A 22,793-nucleotide genomic window follows, 5' to 3' on the forward strand; every position below is an offset into this window, starting at 1 on the left:
AAGACAAACTTGGCTTGAGTGGAGTGAGTGAGAAGGAGATGATCACAAGTCCAATTGGCTGGGCACATATGAAACAAGTGGATGAATATCTTATGTGTATGTTGCTGCTTCTGGTCTTAACATCATTGCTCTTTGTTACCTATCCATTAAGCATACACGTATGTTCAGCCACTCATCATGTCCCAATTCTTTGTGACCCCATGGACTATAGCCTGCCAGGCTCATCTGTCCATGGAATTTTTCCAGGCAAGAATACTGGAGTGGGTTGCCATTTCCTACTCCAGGGGATCTTCCTGACCCAGGGATCAAACGTGTGTCTCCTGTGTCTCCTGCACTGGCAGGGAGGTTCTTTACCACCAAATGATTTGAGAAGCCCTAAGTATACATAGCACACTGTAAAATGATTTTAAAAATCCTATCCACTAACTTCAGAAAAACAAATTTAAAATGAGGAAAGTAAATTGCTCAATTGAAGAGCTTATTCCTGTTTCACTCAATCTTTAAAGTTCTGTCCATCCTACACAATTTCTAACGAAAACAAAAACCATTAGTTAATCAAGAAAACAGGTTAAGAAAAAAACTGCTAATAAAAACATAATCTGTTCATTCACTGATCATTCATGAACAAAAAGAATTATATGCACTCTCTCTCTATATATATATGAAGGTTTACATAGAGATAATGCTAGATATAAGACTTGGCACCAGCAATCCAGCAATAATGGAAACAATGGACTTGTTCCAAGTTGGGAAAGGAGTACATCAAGGCTGTATATTTTCACCTTGCTTATTTAACTTATATGCGAGTACATCATGCAAAATCCCGGGCTGGATTTAGCACAAGCTGGAATCAAGACTGCCAGGAGAAATATCAATGGCAACAGAAAAACAGAACATCATACTTTAAAGGGACATTTCACACTTAAAGTCAATCTCTACTAGGGTGGTCCAGAAAATATCAATAACTCATATATGAAGATGACACCACCCTTATGGCAGAAAGTGAAGAGGAACTGAAGACCCTCTTGATAAAAGTCAAAGAGGAGATTGAAAAATCTGGCTTAAACTTCAACATTCAAAAAAAGAAGATCATGGCATCTGGTCCCAACACTTCATGGCAAATAGATGGGAAAACCATGGAAACAGTAACAGACTTTATTTTCTTGGGCTCCAAAATCACTGCAGATGATGACTTCAGCCATGAAATTCAAAGATTCTTGCTCCTTGAAGAAAAGTTATGGCCAACCTAGACAGCATATTACAAAGCATAGACATTTCTATGCTGACAAAGGTCTGTCTAGTCAAAGCTATGGTTTTTCCAGTAGTCATGTATGAATGTGAGAGCTGGACTATAAAGAAAGCTGAGCGCTGAAGAATTGATGCTTTTGAACTGTGTGTTGGAGAAGACTCCTGAGAGTCCCTTGGACTGCAAGGACATCCAACCAGTTAATCCTAAAGGAAATCAATACTGAATATTCACTGGAAGGGCTGATGCTGAAGCTGAAGCGCCAATACTTTCGCTACCGATGTGAAGAACTGACTCATTGGAAAAGACCCTGTGATACTGGGAAAGATCGAAGGCAGGAGCAGAAAGGGACCATGAAGGATGAGATGGTTGGATGGCATCACGAACTCAGACAAGAGTTTGAGCATGCTCCGGGTGTCAGTGATGGACGGGGAGGCCTGGCATGCTGCAGTCCATGGGGTCACAAAGAGTTGGACATGACTGAGCGACTGAACTTACTGACTGACTATACCACACTCTAACTCTGTGAGACTTTTTCTGTATCAGTTTAAAAATACTAGTGTCAACATCACCAACAATAGTAAAACACACATGCAATAATAACAAAATAAAAATTCAAAGTCTTGAGACGATACAAAGAGCTCCTTGAGAACTGTGAATGACCTGTAATGACACTGCAAGCCTGCTACCTAGAAGGAGCTGTTCTAAAGCAGGAGGCTTTACACAAAGTTAAAAAACTCCAACTTCCCTTTTCTTACTAAGTCTATGTTCAGTTCAGTTCAGTCACTCAGTCGTGTCCGACTCTTTGCAAACCCATGAACTGCAGCACACCAGGCCTCCCTGTCCATCACCAACTCCCAGAGTTTACTCAAACTCATGTCCATCGAATCCGTGATGCCATCCAGCCATCTCATCCTCTGTCGTCCCCTTCTCCTCCTGCCCCCAATCCCTCCCAGCATCAGGGTCTTTTCCAATGAGTCAACTCTTTGCATGAGGTGGCCAAAGTATTGGAGTTTCAGCTTCAGCATCAGTCCTTCCAGTGAACACCCAGGACTGATCTCCATTAGGATGGACTGGTTGGATCTCCTTGTAGTCCAAGGGACTCTCAAGAGTCTTTTCCAACACCACAGTTCAAAAGCATCAATTTTTCGGTGCTCAGCTTTCTTCACAGTCCAACTCTCACATCCATACATGACTACTGGAAAAACCATAGTCTTGACTAGACAGACCTTTGTTGGCAAAGTAATGTCTCTGCTTTTTTTTTTTCCATTTATTTTTATTAGTTGGAGGCTAATTACTTTACAATATTGTAGTGGTTTTTGTCATACATTGACATGAATCAGCCATGGATTTACATGTATTCCCCATCCTGATCCCCCCTCCCACCTCCCTCTCTACCGGATTCCTCTGGGTCTTCCCAGTGCACCAGCCCTGAGCACTTGTCTCATGCATCCAACCTGGACTGGTGATCTGTTTCACCCTAGATAATATACATGTTTCGATGCTGTTCTCTCGAAACATCCCACCCTCGCCTTCTCCCACAGAGTCCAAAAGTCTGTTATACACCATGGAATATTACTCAGCCATTAAAAAGAATTCATTTGAATCAGTTCTAATGAGATGGATGAAACTGGAGCCCATTATACAGAGTGAAGTAAGCCAGAAAGATAATGTCTCTGCTTTTTAATATGCTATCCAGGTTGGTCATAACTTTCCTTCCAAGGAGTAAGCATCTTTTAATTTCATGGCTGCAATCACCATCTGCAGTGATTTTGGAGCCCAAAAAATTAAAGTCTGACACTGTTTCCCCATCTATTTCCCATGAAGTGATGGGACCAGATGCCATGATCTTAGTTTTCCGAATGTTGAGCTTTTTCACTCTCCTCTTTCACTTTCATCAAGAGGCTTTTTAGTTCCTCTTCACTTTCTGCTATAAGGGTGGTGTCATCTGCATATCTGAGGTTATTATTGATATTTCTCCTGGCAATCTTGATTCCAGCTTGTGCTTCTTCCAGCCCAGCGTTTCTCATGATGTACTCTGCATATAAGTTAAATAAGCAGGGTGACAATATACAGCCTTGACACACTCCTTTTCCTATTTGGAACCACTCTGTTGTTCCACGTCCAGTTCTATCTGTTGCTTCCTGATCTGCATATAGGTTTCTCAAGAGGCAGGTCGGGTGGTCTGGTATTCCCATCTCTTTCAGAATTTTCCACAGTTTATTGTGATCCACACAGTCAAAGGCTTTGGCATAGTCAATAAAGTCTATGTTAAAGGGCCATAAATCTTGTTGACCATTATTGCCGCATCAACTGGTACACAGTCAGTACCAGTTTCAAGAGATTTTTACAGCTTAGCTAGGTCCCATTGCCTGCCCCTTGTCCCCTCCTAAAATTTATTTTCACTCCAGCAGGCAGCACCTCACAAAGTCAGTAATTTGTTAGGCAGCTTGTCCTCTCCAGTACAGCTTACTTTAGCGAGGGATTCCCTGGTAGCTCAGTTGGTAAAGAATCTGCCTGCAATGCAAGAGACCCCGGTTCAATTCCTGGGTCGGGAAGATCTCCTGGAGAATGGACAGGCTACCCACTCCAGTATTCCTGGGCTTCCCTTGTGGCTCAGCTGGTAAAGACTCTGCTTTCAATGCTGGAGACCTGGGTTTGATCCCTGGGTTGGGAAGATCCCCTGAAGAAGGGAAAGGCTACCCATTCCACTATACTGACCTCGAGAATTCCACAGACTATACAGTTCATGGGGTCACAAAGAGTTGGACATGACTGAGCGATTTTCACTTTCACTTATAAACAAACATCTCTATGAATCACCAGTAATGCTGCCAGGATGGAAACCAAAATTTAAGAGCAGCAGGTACAATCTGAACTGATGGGCAAAGTGACTTGGTGGGCAATTTGCTTATATGGCTCCTAAAGAACCAGTACTATGGCCACCACAATCTTAAGCTCTTTGTGAGAAAGAAAGATGGAAGGTGTGCAATCAAAGGAAGTGCAGAAAGGAAACATTTTCCACAATTCACAATGAAGAAGAGAGGAATGAATGAGCAGATGAGACTCCAAGAAACTAACCAGCATAAACAAAATATTTCAATCATCCCAACACCTGGAAAGAGTGAACTGAATTTTAATCAACTTTGGTTGGTACAAATATTTTAAAAGGAATTTCCACTTTCTTGGGAAAGGATGATTAATAATTGTTTTAATTCAATGGTAGACCAGTACTTATTTCCCTGTCAGATCTCATTTAAAGATTTCAAGTATTAAGAATTCTACTATTTAACCATAAAACAGTTTCTCGGGAAAAGAAATATTTTTCGTAATCTGAAGTAAGAACCCTGTTTATTTTTATAATTCTGAAGAGTGAGGATTAATTCCTAGAAGGGCTAAATTTTCCATGGATGGAGAATGGCCGCTTAATCTTTGCCTCCTCCCTCACAAATGTGGGACAAATATACAAGTGCTTCACACAGTCTAGAATGACAGCTTTGTGCATATCCTTAAGTTGATCAAATATGCACCTTGTATTTCTACACTAAATTATTTGAAATGTGTTCATATGTACAAATCACCCTCTAAGGTGAAAACATCAGAAAAGATTATTTTCATTTATATACAGGTTAGAAAACAGACTTATCAAGTTAACGATTGGTCTGAGGTCACAGATTTCTTTCTGTTTTCCATAAATAACTTATTATTGCCATATTTTTATAGTCCAGAAAATCAAAAGCTAAAGTCTATCTCTAAGAAATTCACTGACCAAAAATGTCCATGCAAAAGTCTTTTCCCTCAGGGGCTGTTGATTTGAAAAGATAGTAGGAAGAATATAGCCTGGGTTGGCATGAGAATTTTGTTTAAGACAAGCAATTGGTGTGATGTTATTTTGCTCATTTTTTTTTCTTGCCATGGAATATAACTTCTTTTCATCATACATATCATGAGAAAACATATAATCAAAAAAATAAAAAGTGAATACAGTATAGTCAACAACACTGTACTATAACCTTCAGAGTTGCTAAGAAACTAGATCTTAGTTATTCTCAACACAAACAGAAATAATTACATGACATGATAGAGGTTTAGCTAACACCACGGCTGTGATCACATTGCAAAATATAAATGCATCAGATCAACAAAGTTGTACAACTTAAACTTATACAACGTTATATGTTCAATTATAGTTCAACTTTAAAAATGAGAGAAAGAAATGTCAATGCTGTATTGGTAAACAATATCAGCTATAAATATGGCACTTGCCATCTACCTCTACAAGGATTAAATATGTGCTTCTGCAGCTGCTGATTTTTAACATCCTTTGAAGAGTTCAGGGTGGAGAGCAGAAATGAGGCATTCTGTGCTCTGGAAAAACTGGCAGAACAGGTTTTCAGATAGTTAGGTATTTTGGGGAGTCAATTTTATGAGCCCAAGTTTTGTATCTCCTCACATTTAGAAAAGCACTAGAATCCTTCACAGTAACAATTGTTTCTCATGACTAACAGAAAGCTTCAGGAGACGAGTAGAAACCTTCTAGAAAAACATATGCTTGATTGCATGTACTCTCCCTTCACCAAAATCACATGAATACTGTCTTCCCCCACCTCCTCGGAGCAGTTTCTCAGTGCTGAGTGCTGTCTCCTCAGCAATAATCTTCATTTTGCCCCCAACAAAACTTAACTTGCAACATTCATGTTGTGCGTTTTTTCAAGTCGACACAATTTTCCTACAGACCTTCAGAAACTACTGTCTTCTGATTCATAAGTAGGTGTAAACATACTGCACGGATTGATCAAGAGGGTTCAGATCAAGAGTGTTCGGCTACTGTGACAGGGTCACTCTGGGATGGGCTTGCTCGTCTGAAGATGGAAGAGTAAGGGAATCTGAAGACAGCATTATTCCCAAAGGAAAACATACAGTGGGGAAAAAAGGAAAGGAAGACAGAATAAAGAATTCCCTTCTACCTATTTTCATCTCTTTTCCCCTTGGAACAATGGGATCATGATTTGTATTTTAGAGAGAATGCTTTGTTCTATCACACTCTCTTCTATTGCTATTAAAACAAAAATAAAATTTCCCTTCCTTTCTTAAAGCAACGCTTTGTTTCCCCTGCTTTTCTTTCTGATTGGAACTTCCAAAATAAACTGTGTTCAAGTGATTCACTTCCATGCATCATTGGGATATCTGCATGTCCATATGTCTTACCCCATAAACTGTCAGTATATATGTCTACCTACAAAGACACACACGCATACAAACTCTGTCACAGCATGTACATGATTAAGGCATTTTATTTGAGTACTCACTCAATACACTCTTCTATAAAGTCTACAAGGTATTTAAAATGTCAGATTTATAAAAATTTTAATTCAATTTTTAAGCCTAAATTAACACATTTACTTCATTTTTTGTTTGCTATTTTGGATAACTTGACAATTTCTTGGCTTGCAATGGAAGTTAAATTTCGATATCTACCATAAACAGGATATTCATTTCCTTCCTCAAGATTCAAAATACCTATCATAATCCCTTGTTAATTCCTAACTTTTGTATGAATATTGAATGAAATGTTTACAAATGTAACATATATAAAATATTCAGAAGCTAAATAGCAAAAATAAAAAAATGAAACAAAAAAGAAATCAAATAGTCTATCTTAACAAAAAGAGATGAAGACCTATATAATCCCTTCAGAAGAAACAGGTTTCATTAACAAAAAAGGACAGAAAATATATAAGAATTATAAAAATAATACCTAATTATAAAAATATACAATACCTCATATTCAATCTTTGACTCCAGATAGCATCGTTAATATATCAGCATGTTTTAGTTGCATACATATAAAATGAGACACACGGATTATTTCATTTCACAGCTCTGAGAGTTCTTCAGATCCTACACATGTTTAAAATTGCTGTTTATATTTGATACAATTACTGTCTTTAAAAAATCAAATAGCATCTTTTATATTTTTATCCTGAATAAAAGATGCACTGACTCTCACTGAATATGATATCCTGAACTTCGGTCTTAGCAATCTGGGCTGGATGATGCTAAGAAAAGACTACAATATAAGAACTCCAGGAAGAAAGTGCTTATCATCAAGTATAGAAGGTGTGGCAAAATCATCAGTGACTGATATATTTTATTACTGTCCAGTTACTTACCATACAGATTTATGATGAGTTAAAGTATTTACTTGCATGTGACCATGGATAGCTTATTTCACAGTACCAACATGTTTAAATATCAGGTGCTATGTCTTAGACCAATTTTTTATTGAAGCCACATTTTTGTGCACATGAATTTCCTTTTAATTTTGAAAGGGCATTGAGTCGCAAATCCTATGAAACTTTCCTGCAGTCAGTTTAAAAATAGAAAGTTCTTTGATACTGGTTGACTTTCTACTTACTATTTTTCTAAAAAGATACTCTTAAAATGTGAATGACATTTATTTAGTAAGGAAATAGTATGATTTAGTATTTGGATGAAGTAAATATTCTCAAGCATCAGTACTGAAGAAGGCTATATGCTAAGGGCTTTAACTATCAGAAGAGATATAGGTTAAATCACCATACATAAAAAGATTCTTAAATACTTTTTGCTATTCAATATTAAAAATGTTTGTTTCATTCATAGAAATTGAGTTCATTTAAAATAGCATCTGATTCCTTCATTAAATCAGAACCAAATTACTAATTTCAGTATTAATGGTTAGCTTTGACATGTTTAAAAAGGGTAGAAGATACTTAATAGACTTGTCTTCCACCTTGAAATGAACTGTTCAGGGAAATGGAATTGTTCAAAGATACATTTTCCTTCTGCCAATCTGTGAGATATAATTATTCTCTTAATGAACCTCTCAACGAGTGGCAATCTTTCAGAACTTGAACAGGTAAAATATAATGATAATGGGAACAGCTTTATAAATATAAGGATAAAGTGAGGTTGTTATTTTATACCATATTATGGGATAATTAGAATAACAGTGCAGCATTTGAACTTTCTCAAAAAAGTCACTTGGGGGCTCATTTAAATTAGTTATGTTTATCCATACAGGTTTTTAGTCTTTTTTCCAATGACTGTCACTTTACAACATTCAGGCCTCAATTTTTAATTTACTCTGATTAATAGCTGTACTGTAGACCAGCCAATAGACAATGCCTCAAACAGACACCACCTGCACCCAAGTTATAAATCTACAATTTATCCAAGGAAGAACAATGTAACTTTTTATTTAACCAGTGGAATAATTATTCAGTATGGAAGGAATGTGATCTACATGAATCTCTATCAATTTCCACAAAAACAGAGTTGGCTGTCTATTGTCCAAGAAGTTACCATTTCTATGTTAACTAGCTCTATACTGTATTTGTAAAAACTAAAATTCACGGCAGTGGAACCCTAGTGATTAGTTGTTTTGGTTAAAGGTACATACAGGTCAAAGATAATTACCTATGGTGAGATTTGATTCTTTCAAGGAACAAGTCTCTTTGCTCTCTGCTAGACCCTACCCTGACCCTGGAACCCTTTGGTAGTTAAGACAACTGTGCGAGGAATACCAGCAGCCAGACTGTGGCATTTTCATTATATCCATTACGGTAATCAGAAATAAAACACTCATAAATAAAGAGGGGTAAAATTAAAAGTTCAGGGTCTCTATCATGACATGAAATCGCTAGACATAATATCACTCCAAAAGATGGTACAATTAAAGCTTCATTCTCAATAAGATTATATGTTTTCTTGGTTATTTTCTCTTGATGGAAAAGAAAACATGGTGTTTAATACAAATAGGAAAAAAAAAAAGAACCATGACTTATATTTAACAATTTATGTAGCTGATTTTATGTCTTTTTGATAGTTCTTTTGTGTTTACTGTTTAAAAAAAAAATTCACCTATAATTAGGACATATGAAATCATTTTTACATGTACTGATTATAGGAAAGCTATTTTAACTTCCCCTTAGCTGAGTGTCAAACCATCACCCTCAAATGACAAAGTTATTTGTATCTATTTGCTTCATATTTAGGACACTTGTATGAATGGCCTCATATTGGGAAACTTTATGTGACTACTATTTGAAAGCATGTTCTACAAGTGTTAATGAGTTGAGACTTACATAATCAGCCAATATTTACTTAACTTGAAAATATGCTTTGTATTTCTACCATGCACAGGTTAAATAGATTAAAATTTATACTGCAGTTTTAGCCTGGGTAAATAACCTGCCATTATTTTAAAAAGACTCATGACTGTATGTTATATCACAGAAACAAGTAAGATGGTTGCCTTATCCCTAATGTTAGACATCAGCATCATGGAGAAAATGACCCATTAAAGCATTTATATTTTCCATCTTTCTCTGAATTTAAAATTAAACTCAGAAGTTTAATTTTAGTTAGAAAATAGTTAGAAATACAGAAATAATAGTTAGAAACACAGAAGAGTCTGGGAATAGCATTAGCAATTTGAAAAGAAGAAGATACTTTACCTCAGAAGACAGAGAAGGTAACCGAACCTTCATTTAAAACCTCAAGTAAACAAATTCCTTTCCTTCTTCCCTTGCACCTATTAAATCAATTGCCAAATCACATATTTTTCAAAATCAACTGTTACTAAAACCTCATTTGTTTTTTCAAATTTCCCAGATTCATTAGGTGAAAGCAAATGGCTCTTTGTTCTACAATTACCATCTACCTGTTCTTTGGATTTTCTTCATTTTCCTAATTTCAATTTGTTTTCAGGAATAAACCTTTAATTACAATGATATTATTAATATGTATAAGAAAACACCACATTTCTGTTTAAATGATAACTTACACCGTATTATGTCCAAAATAATTTTGTAGCCTTACTGATTTCACTATAAGAAATTCAAGAGTTGTACTGCATGTCAGATTTTATTTCTATAATTATACTGTCTGTCAGATTTTGAAACTTTGACTGTTGAACATGGGGTATAGGGCAATAATCCTAGTCACAAAATGGTATTTCATATAGCTCCATAATGAATAAAATAATTTTCTAAATATTGATATTTTAAGTTTTTATAGTGTCATGACAAGCATAAATTTCATAAATACTTCTTCAATACATGCATGATTTTATAAGACAGCTAGGAAAGTTATGACCAACCTAGACAGAATATTAAAAAGCAGAGATGTTACTCTGCCAACAAAGGTCCATCTAGTCAAGGCTATGGTTTTTCCAGTAGTCATGTATGGATGTGAGAGTTGGACTTTTAAAAAAAGCTGAGCGGCGAATAATTGATGCTTTTGAACTGTTGTGTTGGAGAAGACTCTTGAGAGTCCCTTGGACTGCAAAGAGATCCAACCAGTCCATCCTAAAGGAAATCAGTTCTGAATATTCATTGGAAGGACTGATGTTGAAGCTGAAACCCCAATACTTTGGCCACCTCATGCGAAGAACTGACTCATCTGAAAAGACCCTGATGCTGGGAAAGATTGAAGGTGGGAGGAGAAGGGGATAGTAGGAGATGGCAGAGGATGAGAGGGTTGTATGGCATCACCGACTCAACGGACATGAGTTTGAGTAAACTCCGGGAGTGGTGATGGACAGGGAGGCCTAGCGTGTTGCAGTCCATGGGGTCACAAAGAGTCAGACATGACTGAGCAACTGAACTGAACTGAAAGTCCAAATACAAGAGCACATGATCTTATATTTTGAAAATCTGTTTTTATACATAAGAAATGTTTTGTATTTTATAACTTCTTTTTATAGTTGTAAAATTTTAAATTCATGCTTTTTGTAAAAAATAAAAATAAGGAGAGACACCTATCACATAAGATATCCAGGTATATGATGTAATTTTCAAATGGCAAACAGAAATTTTGATATTTAGATGGCTTTATTAAGTACTTGCTATTACTTGCATTATTCATTGCTAGAAATTTTCAAAGGAGGTAGTTTAAAAACATACAATTAGAAACTCAACTTGAGACATCTCCTTAAAGGTTACTAGACAGCAAATGTGTGGATTTATCTATTTTAAACTAATGAAATTGTCATGGTATTGGTATATGCATATATCTCTGTAAAATGCAACATCTCAAATGCCATGATCTTTTTTCAGCAATTTTAACATCGAGGTATAATAATGCAACATGAAATCCTTTTTTTGCTTCTAAATGTAATTGATTTAATCACTGAATTTAAATGCTTGGAAATTGTTCTGCTTGCTGGTGTTTGAATGCCAAATTCATCATCTACAGTTCTAAAATGAATGTTGCAGTTATAGTTAGGCAACTTAAAAAAAAACTGCCTTCTAAATTACCCTACATAACCCATAGAAATGTCTAGAAAAATTGATAATGCATGATAAATGTCCATTTTTATCAACTTTCAGGTGTGGGTTAGTTGCTCAGTCGTGTCCGACTCTTTGCAACCCTATGGACTGTAGCCCGCCAGGCTCTTCTATCCATGGGATTCTCCAGGCAAGAATACTGGAGTTGCCATTCCCTTCTTCAAAGTTTCAGGTAATTTTAACTTTTACAAGGAGTAGGAAGTGTTCGATTCTTATTATTTAAATATCCCTTGTGCAGTTTTCTAGGCAATACAATAACAGCACACATAGGTTAATCCCAACTCTTTGAGAACTCACAAGCCCCATTTTAACGATAAAGACCTTGAAGCCAATAACCTTATTTATTTTCAGAAATGAAATTCAACTTTAGCCAAGCTGTCACAGACATCAACTCATTTGTTTTCTTTGATTAGTTCAACTTGGACTGACCTTTTTTTTCTTTCTACTTCTTCAGAGCTTTCAAAAAAATAAATAAAGTCATTTGATATAGATAGTCCATGACAGTTAATCAGATACAAAGTTCTACCCTCTAGCTCCTAAAAAGAATGAGGGTTTTAGTCTCCCCAGTACAGAGTACAGACATCAAATATGGTGGGGTAGGGGTATGTGCAGTGTAAGCTTATTTGGGGGGAAATTATACATAGTAAATTTCATACAAGATAATGAAGAATAAAAAAAATGTTTACATTAAGTACACAAAAAACTAGGGCTATGCAAATAAAACAAAGTGCTGAAATCTGTAATATTAGCCTTCATGGAGTTTTCCACACTTTAGTCTTTCTGGTCCCACCATCAGTTTTTTCCATATCCACATACTTCCTCTATTATTTTTTAGTTTTGGATCAGTGGTAAAGAATTTGCCTCTAATGCAGGAGCCACAGAGGATGTGGGTTCAATCCCTGGGCCAGGAAGATGCCCTGGAGGAAGTTATGGCAACCCACTCCAGTATTCTTGCCTGGAGAATCCCATGGACAGAGGAGCCTGGCAGGTTACAGTCCAGAGGGTCGCAAAGAGTTGGACATGACTGAAGCAACTTAGCACAACACTATTTTAATGAAATGAACTTATTTCAAAAATGAAATTATTTAAAATTATAAATTAAGAACAAAGTATCCCTTACCAAAAAGAAAACAACAGCTACTGTACATATAAAAACTATCACACTTTAAAATATTCATCTGGGTACAGCTCAGTTTTCCTCCAGTGGAGTATATGCTAACCCTGAGAAATTTGGCCCAAAGAAAAGAATTAGCATCGGTAAATGGGAATGAAAACATTGAAGATTTTATCGACAATATCATACGTTAATTAGTTTTTAAAATAAACTTTTCTATCTGTATCCATATGTGGGGCAGACAGTCACCTAGTTAATGAGGTTTCAAGCAGGAAGTCCAGCTGCTCCTGACAGTACCTCCCTTAGCTTTTGGCAAATGTTTGAAATTCTACGGCTTGAACGTAATTACTTTTGCTCACTGGTTTTCAAACTTTTTAAAGCTGTCAACCTTTTTTTTTTTTTTTTTTTTGGTTTTTAAAATGAAGCAATATTTTTAAGACCAGTAAATTAAAGAGAAAATTATAATTTTATTTCTGCAAATATATTTTAGAGGTTCAAATTGCTAACACCTGTGATACAGTGACTCTATGGGAATAACGGAGTTATTATGAAGAGGGCAGCTGCAGTGTTACAGGCAGCCTATTTGTCATTGATTTCTGGAGTCCTTTTGTTGTTGTTGTATGATATTGGGACTATCCTGATCAAGACAGATAGGTAATTGTAAATGACATGAACTTTGTCCTGCTCACTTGACAGTCTTGAACCATTCTGCATTCCTTACTGGAAAATGGTATAGTTAGACTTGTATCTTCAGAGCTTAAAGTGAAGTCGCTCAGTCGCGTCCGACTCTTTGCAACCCCACGGACTGTAGCCTACCAGGCTCTTCCACCCATGGGATTTTCCAGGCAGGAGTACAGGAGTGGGCTGTCATATGTAAAAACTGCTTACATTACTTGAGAGGTCCTTGCTGTTAAAAAATACTTTTTATAGGTATCCTTTTAGTATAGTTTTTCAACTTTGTCAATAAAAATTTACTTGCTGCATGCTTCAGATGTTAACTCAAAGTGTCAATTCGTCAAATTTGTCTTATTTCTGCATATAATCTGAAACTGTTTCAGTTTCATCTTTGTCTCTTTAGCAGGAGTTGTGAGCATGTTTGTATCATAAATCTCTGTTAAAACTCCATTTGATATACAAAATAGTACAAACTTATTATTTGGGGGAGACAGCTAACTAATGCAATTTTTATAAGCAAAAACTTTTCTAAGAAGTGACTTCCATTTTCATTAAAAGTATTAATTAGCATTAGTATCACCACCTTGTTTTCATTTCCTTTGATTGTTAAGCTCTGTTTATTGCTTGTGCCAAGCAAAAGTACCTGAGCTTGGGGGCCTTTTAATTGTGATTCACATACATTGTGGTGGTAATGTACCCATTTGTACAATTTTCCTCATTACATATACAATGATATACATATAAATGACCATTGCACAGCTAGATGTTTCCAATTAATGACACATTTATCTATTTACTCATTTAGACATGTATATGCTTACAAACACGTGTGTGGAAAGAAATGACTATCATGTTCTCTGTCTATAGATCAATCCAGCCACTGGGAAGAAGAGGTGTGGAACAGGAGGAGGAAAGGAAGCTGTTTTGTCTAGTAACACAATTTGATGATTTAAGAATCGTCAATATGACAAAATGTTTTTATAGAACGCACTTCACAGGGTTTTGTTATAGGTTTTCTGTTGTTGTTTCAAAATATGACAGAAATGAATTATAAACAAGAACTGCAGTTATAGCTCAATGGAACACAGTGTGAAAAATAATGGTTTAACTGAAGGCCTTTGTTTCTCTTAAAATGCAAATACCTCTACATTCATGGGCAATCAGTCATTTATATATTAATGTGAAGGAATTTATTAGATATCTTTCTGATGCTTGGATTTAATGCAGAAGAAGTGGAGAAAAATATTTACTTAGCAACTGAAAGAAATGGGAAAGACTATTAAGGCTAAGAGCACTGAAAATCAAATTTGATGATTTCACAATTTTGCTTAAAGACCATGCTGTCAATATATGATACACTCATTTGTATTTCCTAAAGAAGTAAAAGAAAGCAAACAACAAAAATAAAACAAAAGACAAATGCACAAAGAAAATGTCTAAATTAGATAAATGTATAAAAATGTTTCAGAATTGCATCCAACTGTTCTAGAATATTTTGCTAGAACAATAATGTAATTAAATTAATTACTTGTAATTTGATCAACTCGAATCAAATTAACCATAAAGTTTCCAACAAGTGAATTTATTAAGTGAAGATACTCTGATCTGATACTCTGAGTGTCTTCAAAGATTGCAAGCAAATAGATTGTGCAGGAGTTACGGACCATGTAGGGCAAAGTATAAATGAGTATGTCATGCTCCAAACCTGACCTTGTACCTTATATCTATGACATTTTTTTAAAAATTACAACAAACTTGCAAACTTTTTCTTAATTTAAATCTTTCCACTAAAGAATAAAAATTCTTTATTTCAAGAATCAAGTTAGATATACTTCCCCCCTCTCCTTGACCACCAAAACTTCCAAAAGTTTATGGCAACAAGCATACATTCTAATACAGCAAAAATTTAGTTTAAACTTCAAATTTTTACAGAGCCATATCAGAAAGTTGCTAGTTAATATTTAAAGAAGTGCATCTTAAAAAGAAGAAATTTAAATTGTTAACCTATTTAATTTATTTAATTCCATCTTTCTAAGACTGAAATTATTAATTTGAACCAAGGTTAAACAAGAAAACTTGTTGGACTAGAATCATATTCTCTGTATTTCATTCTAAACACAATACCTGTCCCTTTATGTAAATTTGAAAATACAGTTAGATTTAAAATACTGATTGACCTTTACTACTATAATTTTGACATCAAGAATTTGAAAACAAGATCAAATGATAGAAACAATTACCATTTCAAAGAGGGATACATGCGGATGTTTTAAGTAGTAAGTTTCTTTCATTTCTGATAATTAAGTATAACATATAAGAAGTGATAGAAAAAAATTGATAGAATAAATGCAAAATCAAAACTTAGAAATATTTTGAGATATTCTTAACTATTCTGTTGTGAAACATATCAAAATGAAAAAATCTTGATAAAACTAATAAAAGCAAAGACTGGTTAATATAGAAATCTTTTAAAAAATATTCAGCTGATAAGGTAACTTTAAGCATGAACCTGCTCCAGTATTCTTGCATGGAAAATTCGACAGACAGAGGAGCCTGCTGGGCTACAGTCCATGGGGTCGTGGAGAGGTGGACACGACTGAGTGCCAGAGCAAGCATACTGATCCTGAAGGAAAACTAAACCCAAACTCACAAGCATAGCTGGTACAGAGAGGAGAAAAACCGTTTCGTCAAACCCACTATAAAGCAGCTTTTGTACTAATACAACAACTTTCGAAAACGCTGATTTCTGATGTTCTTCCTCACCTTTGAACTCCCTGGTGCCCCAGACGGTAAAGCATCTGCCTACAATGTGGGAGACCCGGGTTCAATCCCTTGGTCAGGACGATCTCCTGGAGAAGGAAATGGCAACCCACTCTGGTATTTTTGCCTGGAAAATCCCATCGACGGAGGAGCCTGGTAGGATACAGTCCATGGGGTCGCAGAGAGTCAGACACGACTGAGCGACTTCATTCACTTGTACTGAGAAAAATGTATCCTTAAGTCACAAACTCTGTAAGTTCTTACTTCTTTCTTTCCCAAGATGATGGAAACTTGAAACCAATAGTTTCATAGTACAAAGCAAGAAGACAGGATGGGAAGAGAGACCTTTTTCTAGAGTTATAGGCACTGACAGTCTATACTTCTGGCTGATCTGTCTGTTCTTCACTCCAAAAGTGTATTCCTCAGCATACAAGGGGGATGAATGAGGTCGTGAGTATGTGTTAAGTCACTTTAGTCGTGTCTGACTCTTTGCGACCCCATGGACTGAAGCCCACCAGGCTCCTCTACCCATGGATTTTCCAGGCAAGAATACTGGAGTCGGTTGCCATTCCTACTCAGAGGATCTTCCTGACCCAGGGATCAATCCGTGACTCTTACGTCCCCTGCACTGGCAGGCAGGTTCATTACCTCTAGCGCCACCTGAGATGCTAGATCCATAGTGAGTCTACACTTATCCTGATGGCGCACAACCATGAGTTTTACAAATTTCAACATCTCATTGGGTAAACATAGTTGGCAGCTGAGCAATGAGAATCAATTTAGATACACACCTAAAATGTCTACATGCAAAGGACATGCCAAGTATTAACATATAGTGATAAAACAGAAAAAAAATAAATGTAAAAATTATTACATACATATTACACACACACACACACACACACACACACATATATATATAACTTCTTTTTTTAACTCTGAGGTCTATATTATTATATGTACTCATTGCTTCCCTAGGGGTAGAAGCAGAAATTTTTAGCTTTGGTCTTAGTATGGTTCTTGAACTAATTTTTAAACTTAGAAATTTTTTAGGAATCTTTTTAGAAATCTACATTATTAGTGTCAACAACTCCTAGAAATAAAGTTATATCTAATTCCCCTCATTTTAAAATTCCTATAGCACAAATTGATTCATTTTTTCTATGTATCTCTCCAAAAACCATTTTTCTCCATGTTTTCATACAGTTATATTCATTCTGAATATAAAGCTTTTTAATTAATTTGGTACAAACGTTCTTGCATTAAATTCCACAATTCTACAAGATTTGTCTTTTTAGGAAGGCCAATACATTTAATGGGCATAAAAACTTTCTGTTATTTGCAGGTTGTAATAAACACTTTCAAGAGGATACTTAATTGCTTCCTCTTGTCAGTTTTTTTCCACCTTCATGGTCACCAAATTCCACATTACAGAAGTCTCTACTGAAACTTGAATCAGAAACCTGAAAACACCAAAACATGAAGCTACTTCCCACCAGCATCAGGCTGATCAACCATGCTCACATTTTCTTTATTTAAAAAACAAATTTTTATTTACTTTATTTATCCCGTAAGTTTGTAACCACTTCCCATTTTGTCTTTGCTACACATGACTGGGCCAATATGTTTTCTTGGCCCTCTGAATGCCATCAGTGGTTTTAGGTAAATTCTTGAAGGCTAAAAAAAAAGTATGGATACTACACATAAACTGGGACATGATCAATTATTAGAATACCACCGATTTGGTGTCTTTGTAAAATCTATCAACAAGAATTAGTTGTCATGTCCCAATGTGAATTATATTTCAGTAGAACTGAAAATTAATCCATCACTATTGCACCCTATTTTGTTAGCCCTTTTACCTTTTGTTTTCCAGGCATTCCAAGTTTTACTAAATTTCTGGAAAACCAGAAGCAGATAATCAAAACTGACCACGGGATATTTAAACATGCCATTATACATGATGTTTATGACAACAGCTTCATGTAAGAAAGCCAAGAATAAAACTCGCAACACACCTCAGGAAAAGTGTTAATCTAGGCCCTGGTTATAGCAACTCAAACTTCTTAACCAAGATGACCACATTCTAGAATTTAATGTATAATACATCCTATATTATAATGTACTAAAAACTCACATACATTTTACTTCCTGTGTAAAGAACTATATCCAGAAAAGGAGAATAAAGGAGAAAAAGTCCATGAAAATATAGCCAGTTTATACATGACTTTTAGAATCTATTATTATATAACAATCTCACTTGTATATCTAATATCATTAAAAATATAACCACATAAATATGTACAGAGAAATGGAAAACCCTTTCATTTTAGAGTAGCATTCAAGAGCTGATTATTAAGCCATTAAACAATTAAATGTTAGAAAACTTACCTTGACTTGCAAACTTCAACTCTTTGGCATCTATGAGCGTGGTCCTCTTGTCAGACCCTTTTTTCTCTATTCGGCGATGGCTTCGTCTTTTCTTTGACTCTCCCCAAAGATTGGACCCTCCATGCATGCTTGGTATATTCAAAATAGCAATTCCTTCCAGAGAGATGTTTATTAAATCAATCTGTACTCCATCACACTGATCAGAAAGATGAAAAGAAGAGAAACAATATGATTTCATCTTTTGCATTTTTTCATCTTTTGGTAAGATTTTTAAAATCTATAATTTTATCCTTTCTAAATTAACCTTTTAAGAACACTTAAATGGCTATCCTAAAGGTCAATATAAAAGACAAAGCAGTCAATAACATTTACCAGGTATCATGAATAGTCTTTAAAAATGATCAAATTAAGTCACTGATGTATCTTTGTTTACAAAACACCTTTGGAAGGCACACTTTAGTGTCTGCATATATAATGAACTGCAGATTTCCAATGTGTTACAAAGAGGTTGACTCTGTTAAGTTTGGTCACATTTCAGGCCGAAATTTTAATGACTGCTTCCTATTTAGAACACACGGCAAGGTATTATCGGGGGAAAATTAAGAAACAGAATTCATAATTCAGGGTCTCATTTTGGGGGAGCAGAGAAAGAAGTGGCTTAAAGACTTCCGAAAAGAGAAGGTAATTCAAAGAGATATGAACTACACTCAAGTGGCCAAGGATATTTTCCTGGACTAGATTAAGTTCCAAGCACAGTGTCAAAGGCAGAGAGATGCACAGCTATTTAGATGAGTATGGAGGAGCAGAGAGGCTGAGCAAAGGAAATGCCAAGATCAGCAGCAGTAAAAGGAATTCCCAACCTGTCATTACTCGGAACTGCTTTAACAAAAGACTGAAAAATGAAATCAGTTAGTCCAGCCAGATTTTTTGCTTGCTGGGTGATAAGACATCCTTCACCCTTCTGACTGTACAAAATAGGAAACATTCTATCAGACAAGACTTATTCAGAGAGGTCCCTGTTTACTTTTTCAAATTTTCTATACATTTCCACTGATGGATATGGGTGGAAAGTGACAAGGCCATACTGTATTTTTAAAGTATTGTTACTTATTCATTTGCTTTGGGTTTTCTGAAACGATTGTTAGAGTCGTTTATAAATATATTCCCAGATATTCCTCTGCCATTTTTAGTTAGAAGTTAATATGAGCAGATTAACTTGCTTTACCAGTAAGTAACACTATGTCTCACAAGTAAACATTGTTAGGAATATGAACTTCATATATTAAAGTATAGCTTCAGTGGGATTGTTTATTTGCTGTGTTTTTATTACAGAAAAAAAATGTGGACAAAATTTCATAATTTTCTTTCAAATAGCAATCATTGATTTTTGAACTCAGAAGAGATAATCTGCCACCAAAATTATAAAAAACAAAAAAATAAATTGTAAAAAAAAAAAAAAAAAAAGAAAGAAAAAAACCACAAACCCTCGCTTCTCCCACATTTTCCTAATCATACTGAATCTAACACTGTATCTTGTTCACTAAGATATAAAAACTGTGAAATAAAGCAACACATCTTGAGCCTACTTGGAGGAGCTAGAAACAAATTCTAGAGAAGGTGCCAAGTTTTCATTCAATTTGTTTCAACGAGGGTGAAACCAAGATCTGGGTGATGCCTTTTTTTTCCCCCTTAGAAACAACTGATTTTTCCCCCTTCTTTTCATATATTAAATTAAGACAATTTCTTTTTACTAAAGAATTCTGCTCATGTGTATACTCACCTACTGCTATATATTCTAGATAAACAGATATTAATTTCATAATTAAAAGTAATCTTGTGTAAATACCCTGCAGGCCTCAATGAATCAAACACATACTGTGTGCCAGGCCCCCCACTGCCTTCAAGTGGAATGTGCTGGCTGGATAATTAGATAGTACATATTTTTTAACCTTATTTGCATGCATATTATATCTTTTGCACGCTGACAAGCAGCAGTAACAACAAAAGTCAGATTACCACAGGGAATTCCCACAAAGAAGTCTTCATTCCTTATAATTTGCAGCCTAAATTAAAATAATTTGATCTTTGACAAGGATGAAATGTCAAGCAGAAGGGGGTCCTCTACAAGCCACGGCCTGTGGCTTCTGAAATCTGCCTAATTTATGTCAGTCACTTCTTAATACATATTTAAGTATTACACGAAAAAGATGATAAATATGCAATCTGACACCTTTGGTATTTCCCTGCTGTTAATTTATAAAGGTCTGGCTTCCCCCAAACTGACTAAAATCATTTAAATAACAGAAGAATTGTGAAATAAGCTGGAGTTGGGGCCTGGCTTCCATTTTCACTCAATATTGAACACAGCAGGTAGTACACTAAGACAATTATTTGACTAGGCCTCTGAACCCCACTGTGAGGAGTTACTTTCAGAATTACTGAAGGAGTATTCCTTTGTTCATCTGCAGAAAAGGAGAGCATGTTGCAAATAGGTTTTTTGTTTTTTTGTTTGCTTTTAATTGAACTCAGGGAATCACATGTGACAACTGAAAAACATCAGTGTATACTATTATTCATGTTTTCACTCTTCATAGTCTTGTCACGTGTAGGTTTAAGGAAAGAGTAAGCAGCTCTCTGAAAAGTGGTAAAAAACCTTAAGAAATCTCGAAGAAGGAGGACTGATGAAGAACACTGAGGTTCCTATGAAAGCCAGACAATGTTCTTACATAAATGCCTATTTATTAATAATTTGTTTCCACTAGTTCTTGACCCCAGGCTACCTTCCTCTGTTGGCTTTAACGCTGTGTTGATTAGTCTGGAAATTTCCAGAGCTGGTTCTGATGGAGACCAGGAGTTGCAGCATACCAGTTGAGTGCACGGAAATAAAAGCTGAGGTGAAGGCTATGAAATATAAACAAGTGTCAGATAATATTTTCATCCACTTGGAAGATTTACGATTTTTAAAAAGGTAGCTACACAGGAAAAGAATTTAAAAGCTAACAGCCTCAGTGAGTCAATAAATCCTGAATATTTTTATTATGCTGAAGAAAGGTCATTAACATATAGTGCTCTAGGAGCCATTTGCAGAGTGCAAGGTTGTCAGGCCACTGTCCACTCATTTCAGTCTTGAAACGGAAGATCTTATTCTAGAGACAAATTTACCAAAAAGAAAAGAAAATGGTTTACATTTTTCTTCAAATATATTTTAATCCTAGATTATAAATATACCATGCACCATACTACATAGAAGTGTTAAAGACAAATTTTTATATGTGATTTTAGTGTTTGAGATTCAGTTAACAAGCATTCAAAACATGTCAAGAACTTTGAAGAGCAATAAGTGTGCACAATAACTCTGATGAGATATGATTAATGATAAACTGTGAATATTTTTTCATAGTGAGTTTAATTCTATGCCCAGGTCAGATAAAAATTATTCATAATTTTACTTAATAAAACATAAAACATTGCTTTGTTCATTGTTTAAAATGGCATGGTGTAAGATGACTTAAATATTTAAAAGAGTTTCTGCAAAGTTATAGGTAATTCATAGGACAGAATTACGTTTTACAGAAAACTACGGCAGCAAACCTACAAGTTAAAACAGGCACGTACACTTAAGCGGCTCAACAGGACTGCTGATATTTGAGGGCTGCGGAACTCTGTATTTCACCAGTGATTAAGCTCCGTGCTTTTTGAAATGCATTTTAAAAGCATTATCCACAAAACACAGTGTAACATAGGGACTCAGAATGCCTTTGAGGTAATTTTAGTATTAGCTGGTATTCTGGTGGTGGTGATAAAAATGCTGATTACAGATAATCGCATAGTGTTTTTTACAGTGGAATGGGAGACAGCAGGCAAAGGCGAGGAAGATGGCAGCACACCTGCATCCCTGGGAAACAGGAATATTTGGAGCTGGTACCATGTATGCACACACACAGCTGCTGAGCATGTTGACAATAACAGTAGTACTCTGGGTTCAAGATATCAAGCACTAGCCATAAGTATTAACAGAAAACCACTTTAATTTTACATGTTTCTCCTTTCAGGAGATTCTGTGAAAGTCAGAAATCATAGTTGGGATATTAAATTTCTCACTAAAAGCTATTAAAAATAACTTCTGGTAAATGTAGAAATTTCACCTGTTGCTTACCTTTTACCTGTCTCATTTCTTCCTCACCCTCCTCAGTAAGAAAATATAAAATATATTTATCTTAATGAAATGGTTAACACTATCTGACCCCCCACCACATTTCTCATTCTTTCCTAG

At 35.5% G+C, this 22,793-nt stretch overlaps 1 protein-coding gene across 4 annotated transcripts in view; it reads right to left on the reverse strand.

Moving 5' to 3' along the window:
- The window catches only part of DGKB (diacylglycerol kinase beta), an 808,737-nt gene that overhangs the window by 183,195 nt on the left and 602,749 nt on the right, over window positions 1-22,793 (reverse strand). For all 4 annotated transcript variants that reach the window (XM_043462754.1, XM_043462753.1, XM_043462752.1 and 1 more), the window contains one exon: window positions 18,521-18,716. In XM_043462754.1, the coding sequence (XP_043318689.1) occupies window positions 18,521-18,716 (196 nt within the window). The remainder of the gene's footprint in view (window positions 1-18,520; window positions 18,717-22,793) is intronic.

The sequence above is a fragment of the Cervus canadensis genome, chromosome 3, assembly GCF_019320065.1.
Source record: "Cervus canadensis isolate Bull #8, Minnesota chromosome 3, ASM1932006v1, whole genome shotgun sequence".
Classification (NCBI taxonomy): Eukaryota; Metazoa; Chordata; class Mammalia; order Artiodactyla; family Cervidae; genus Cervus; species Cervus canadensis.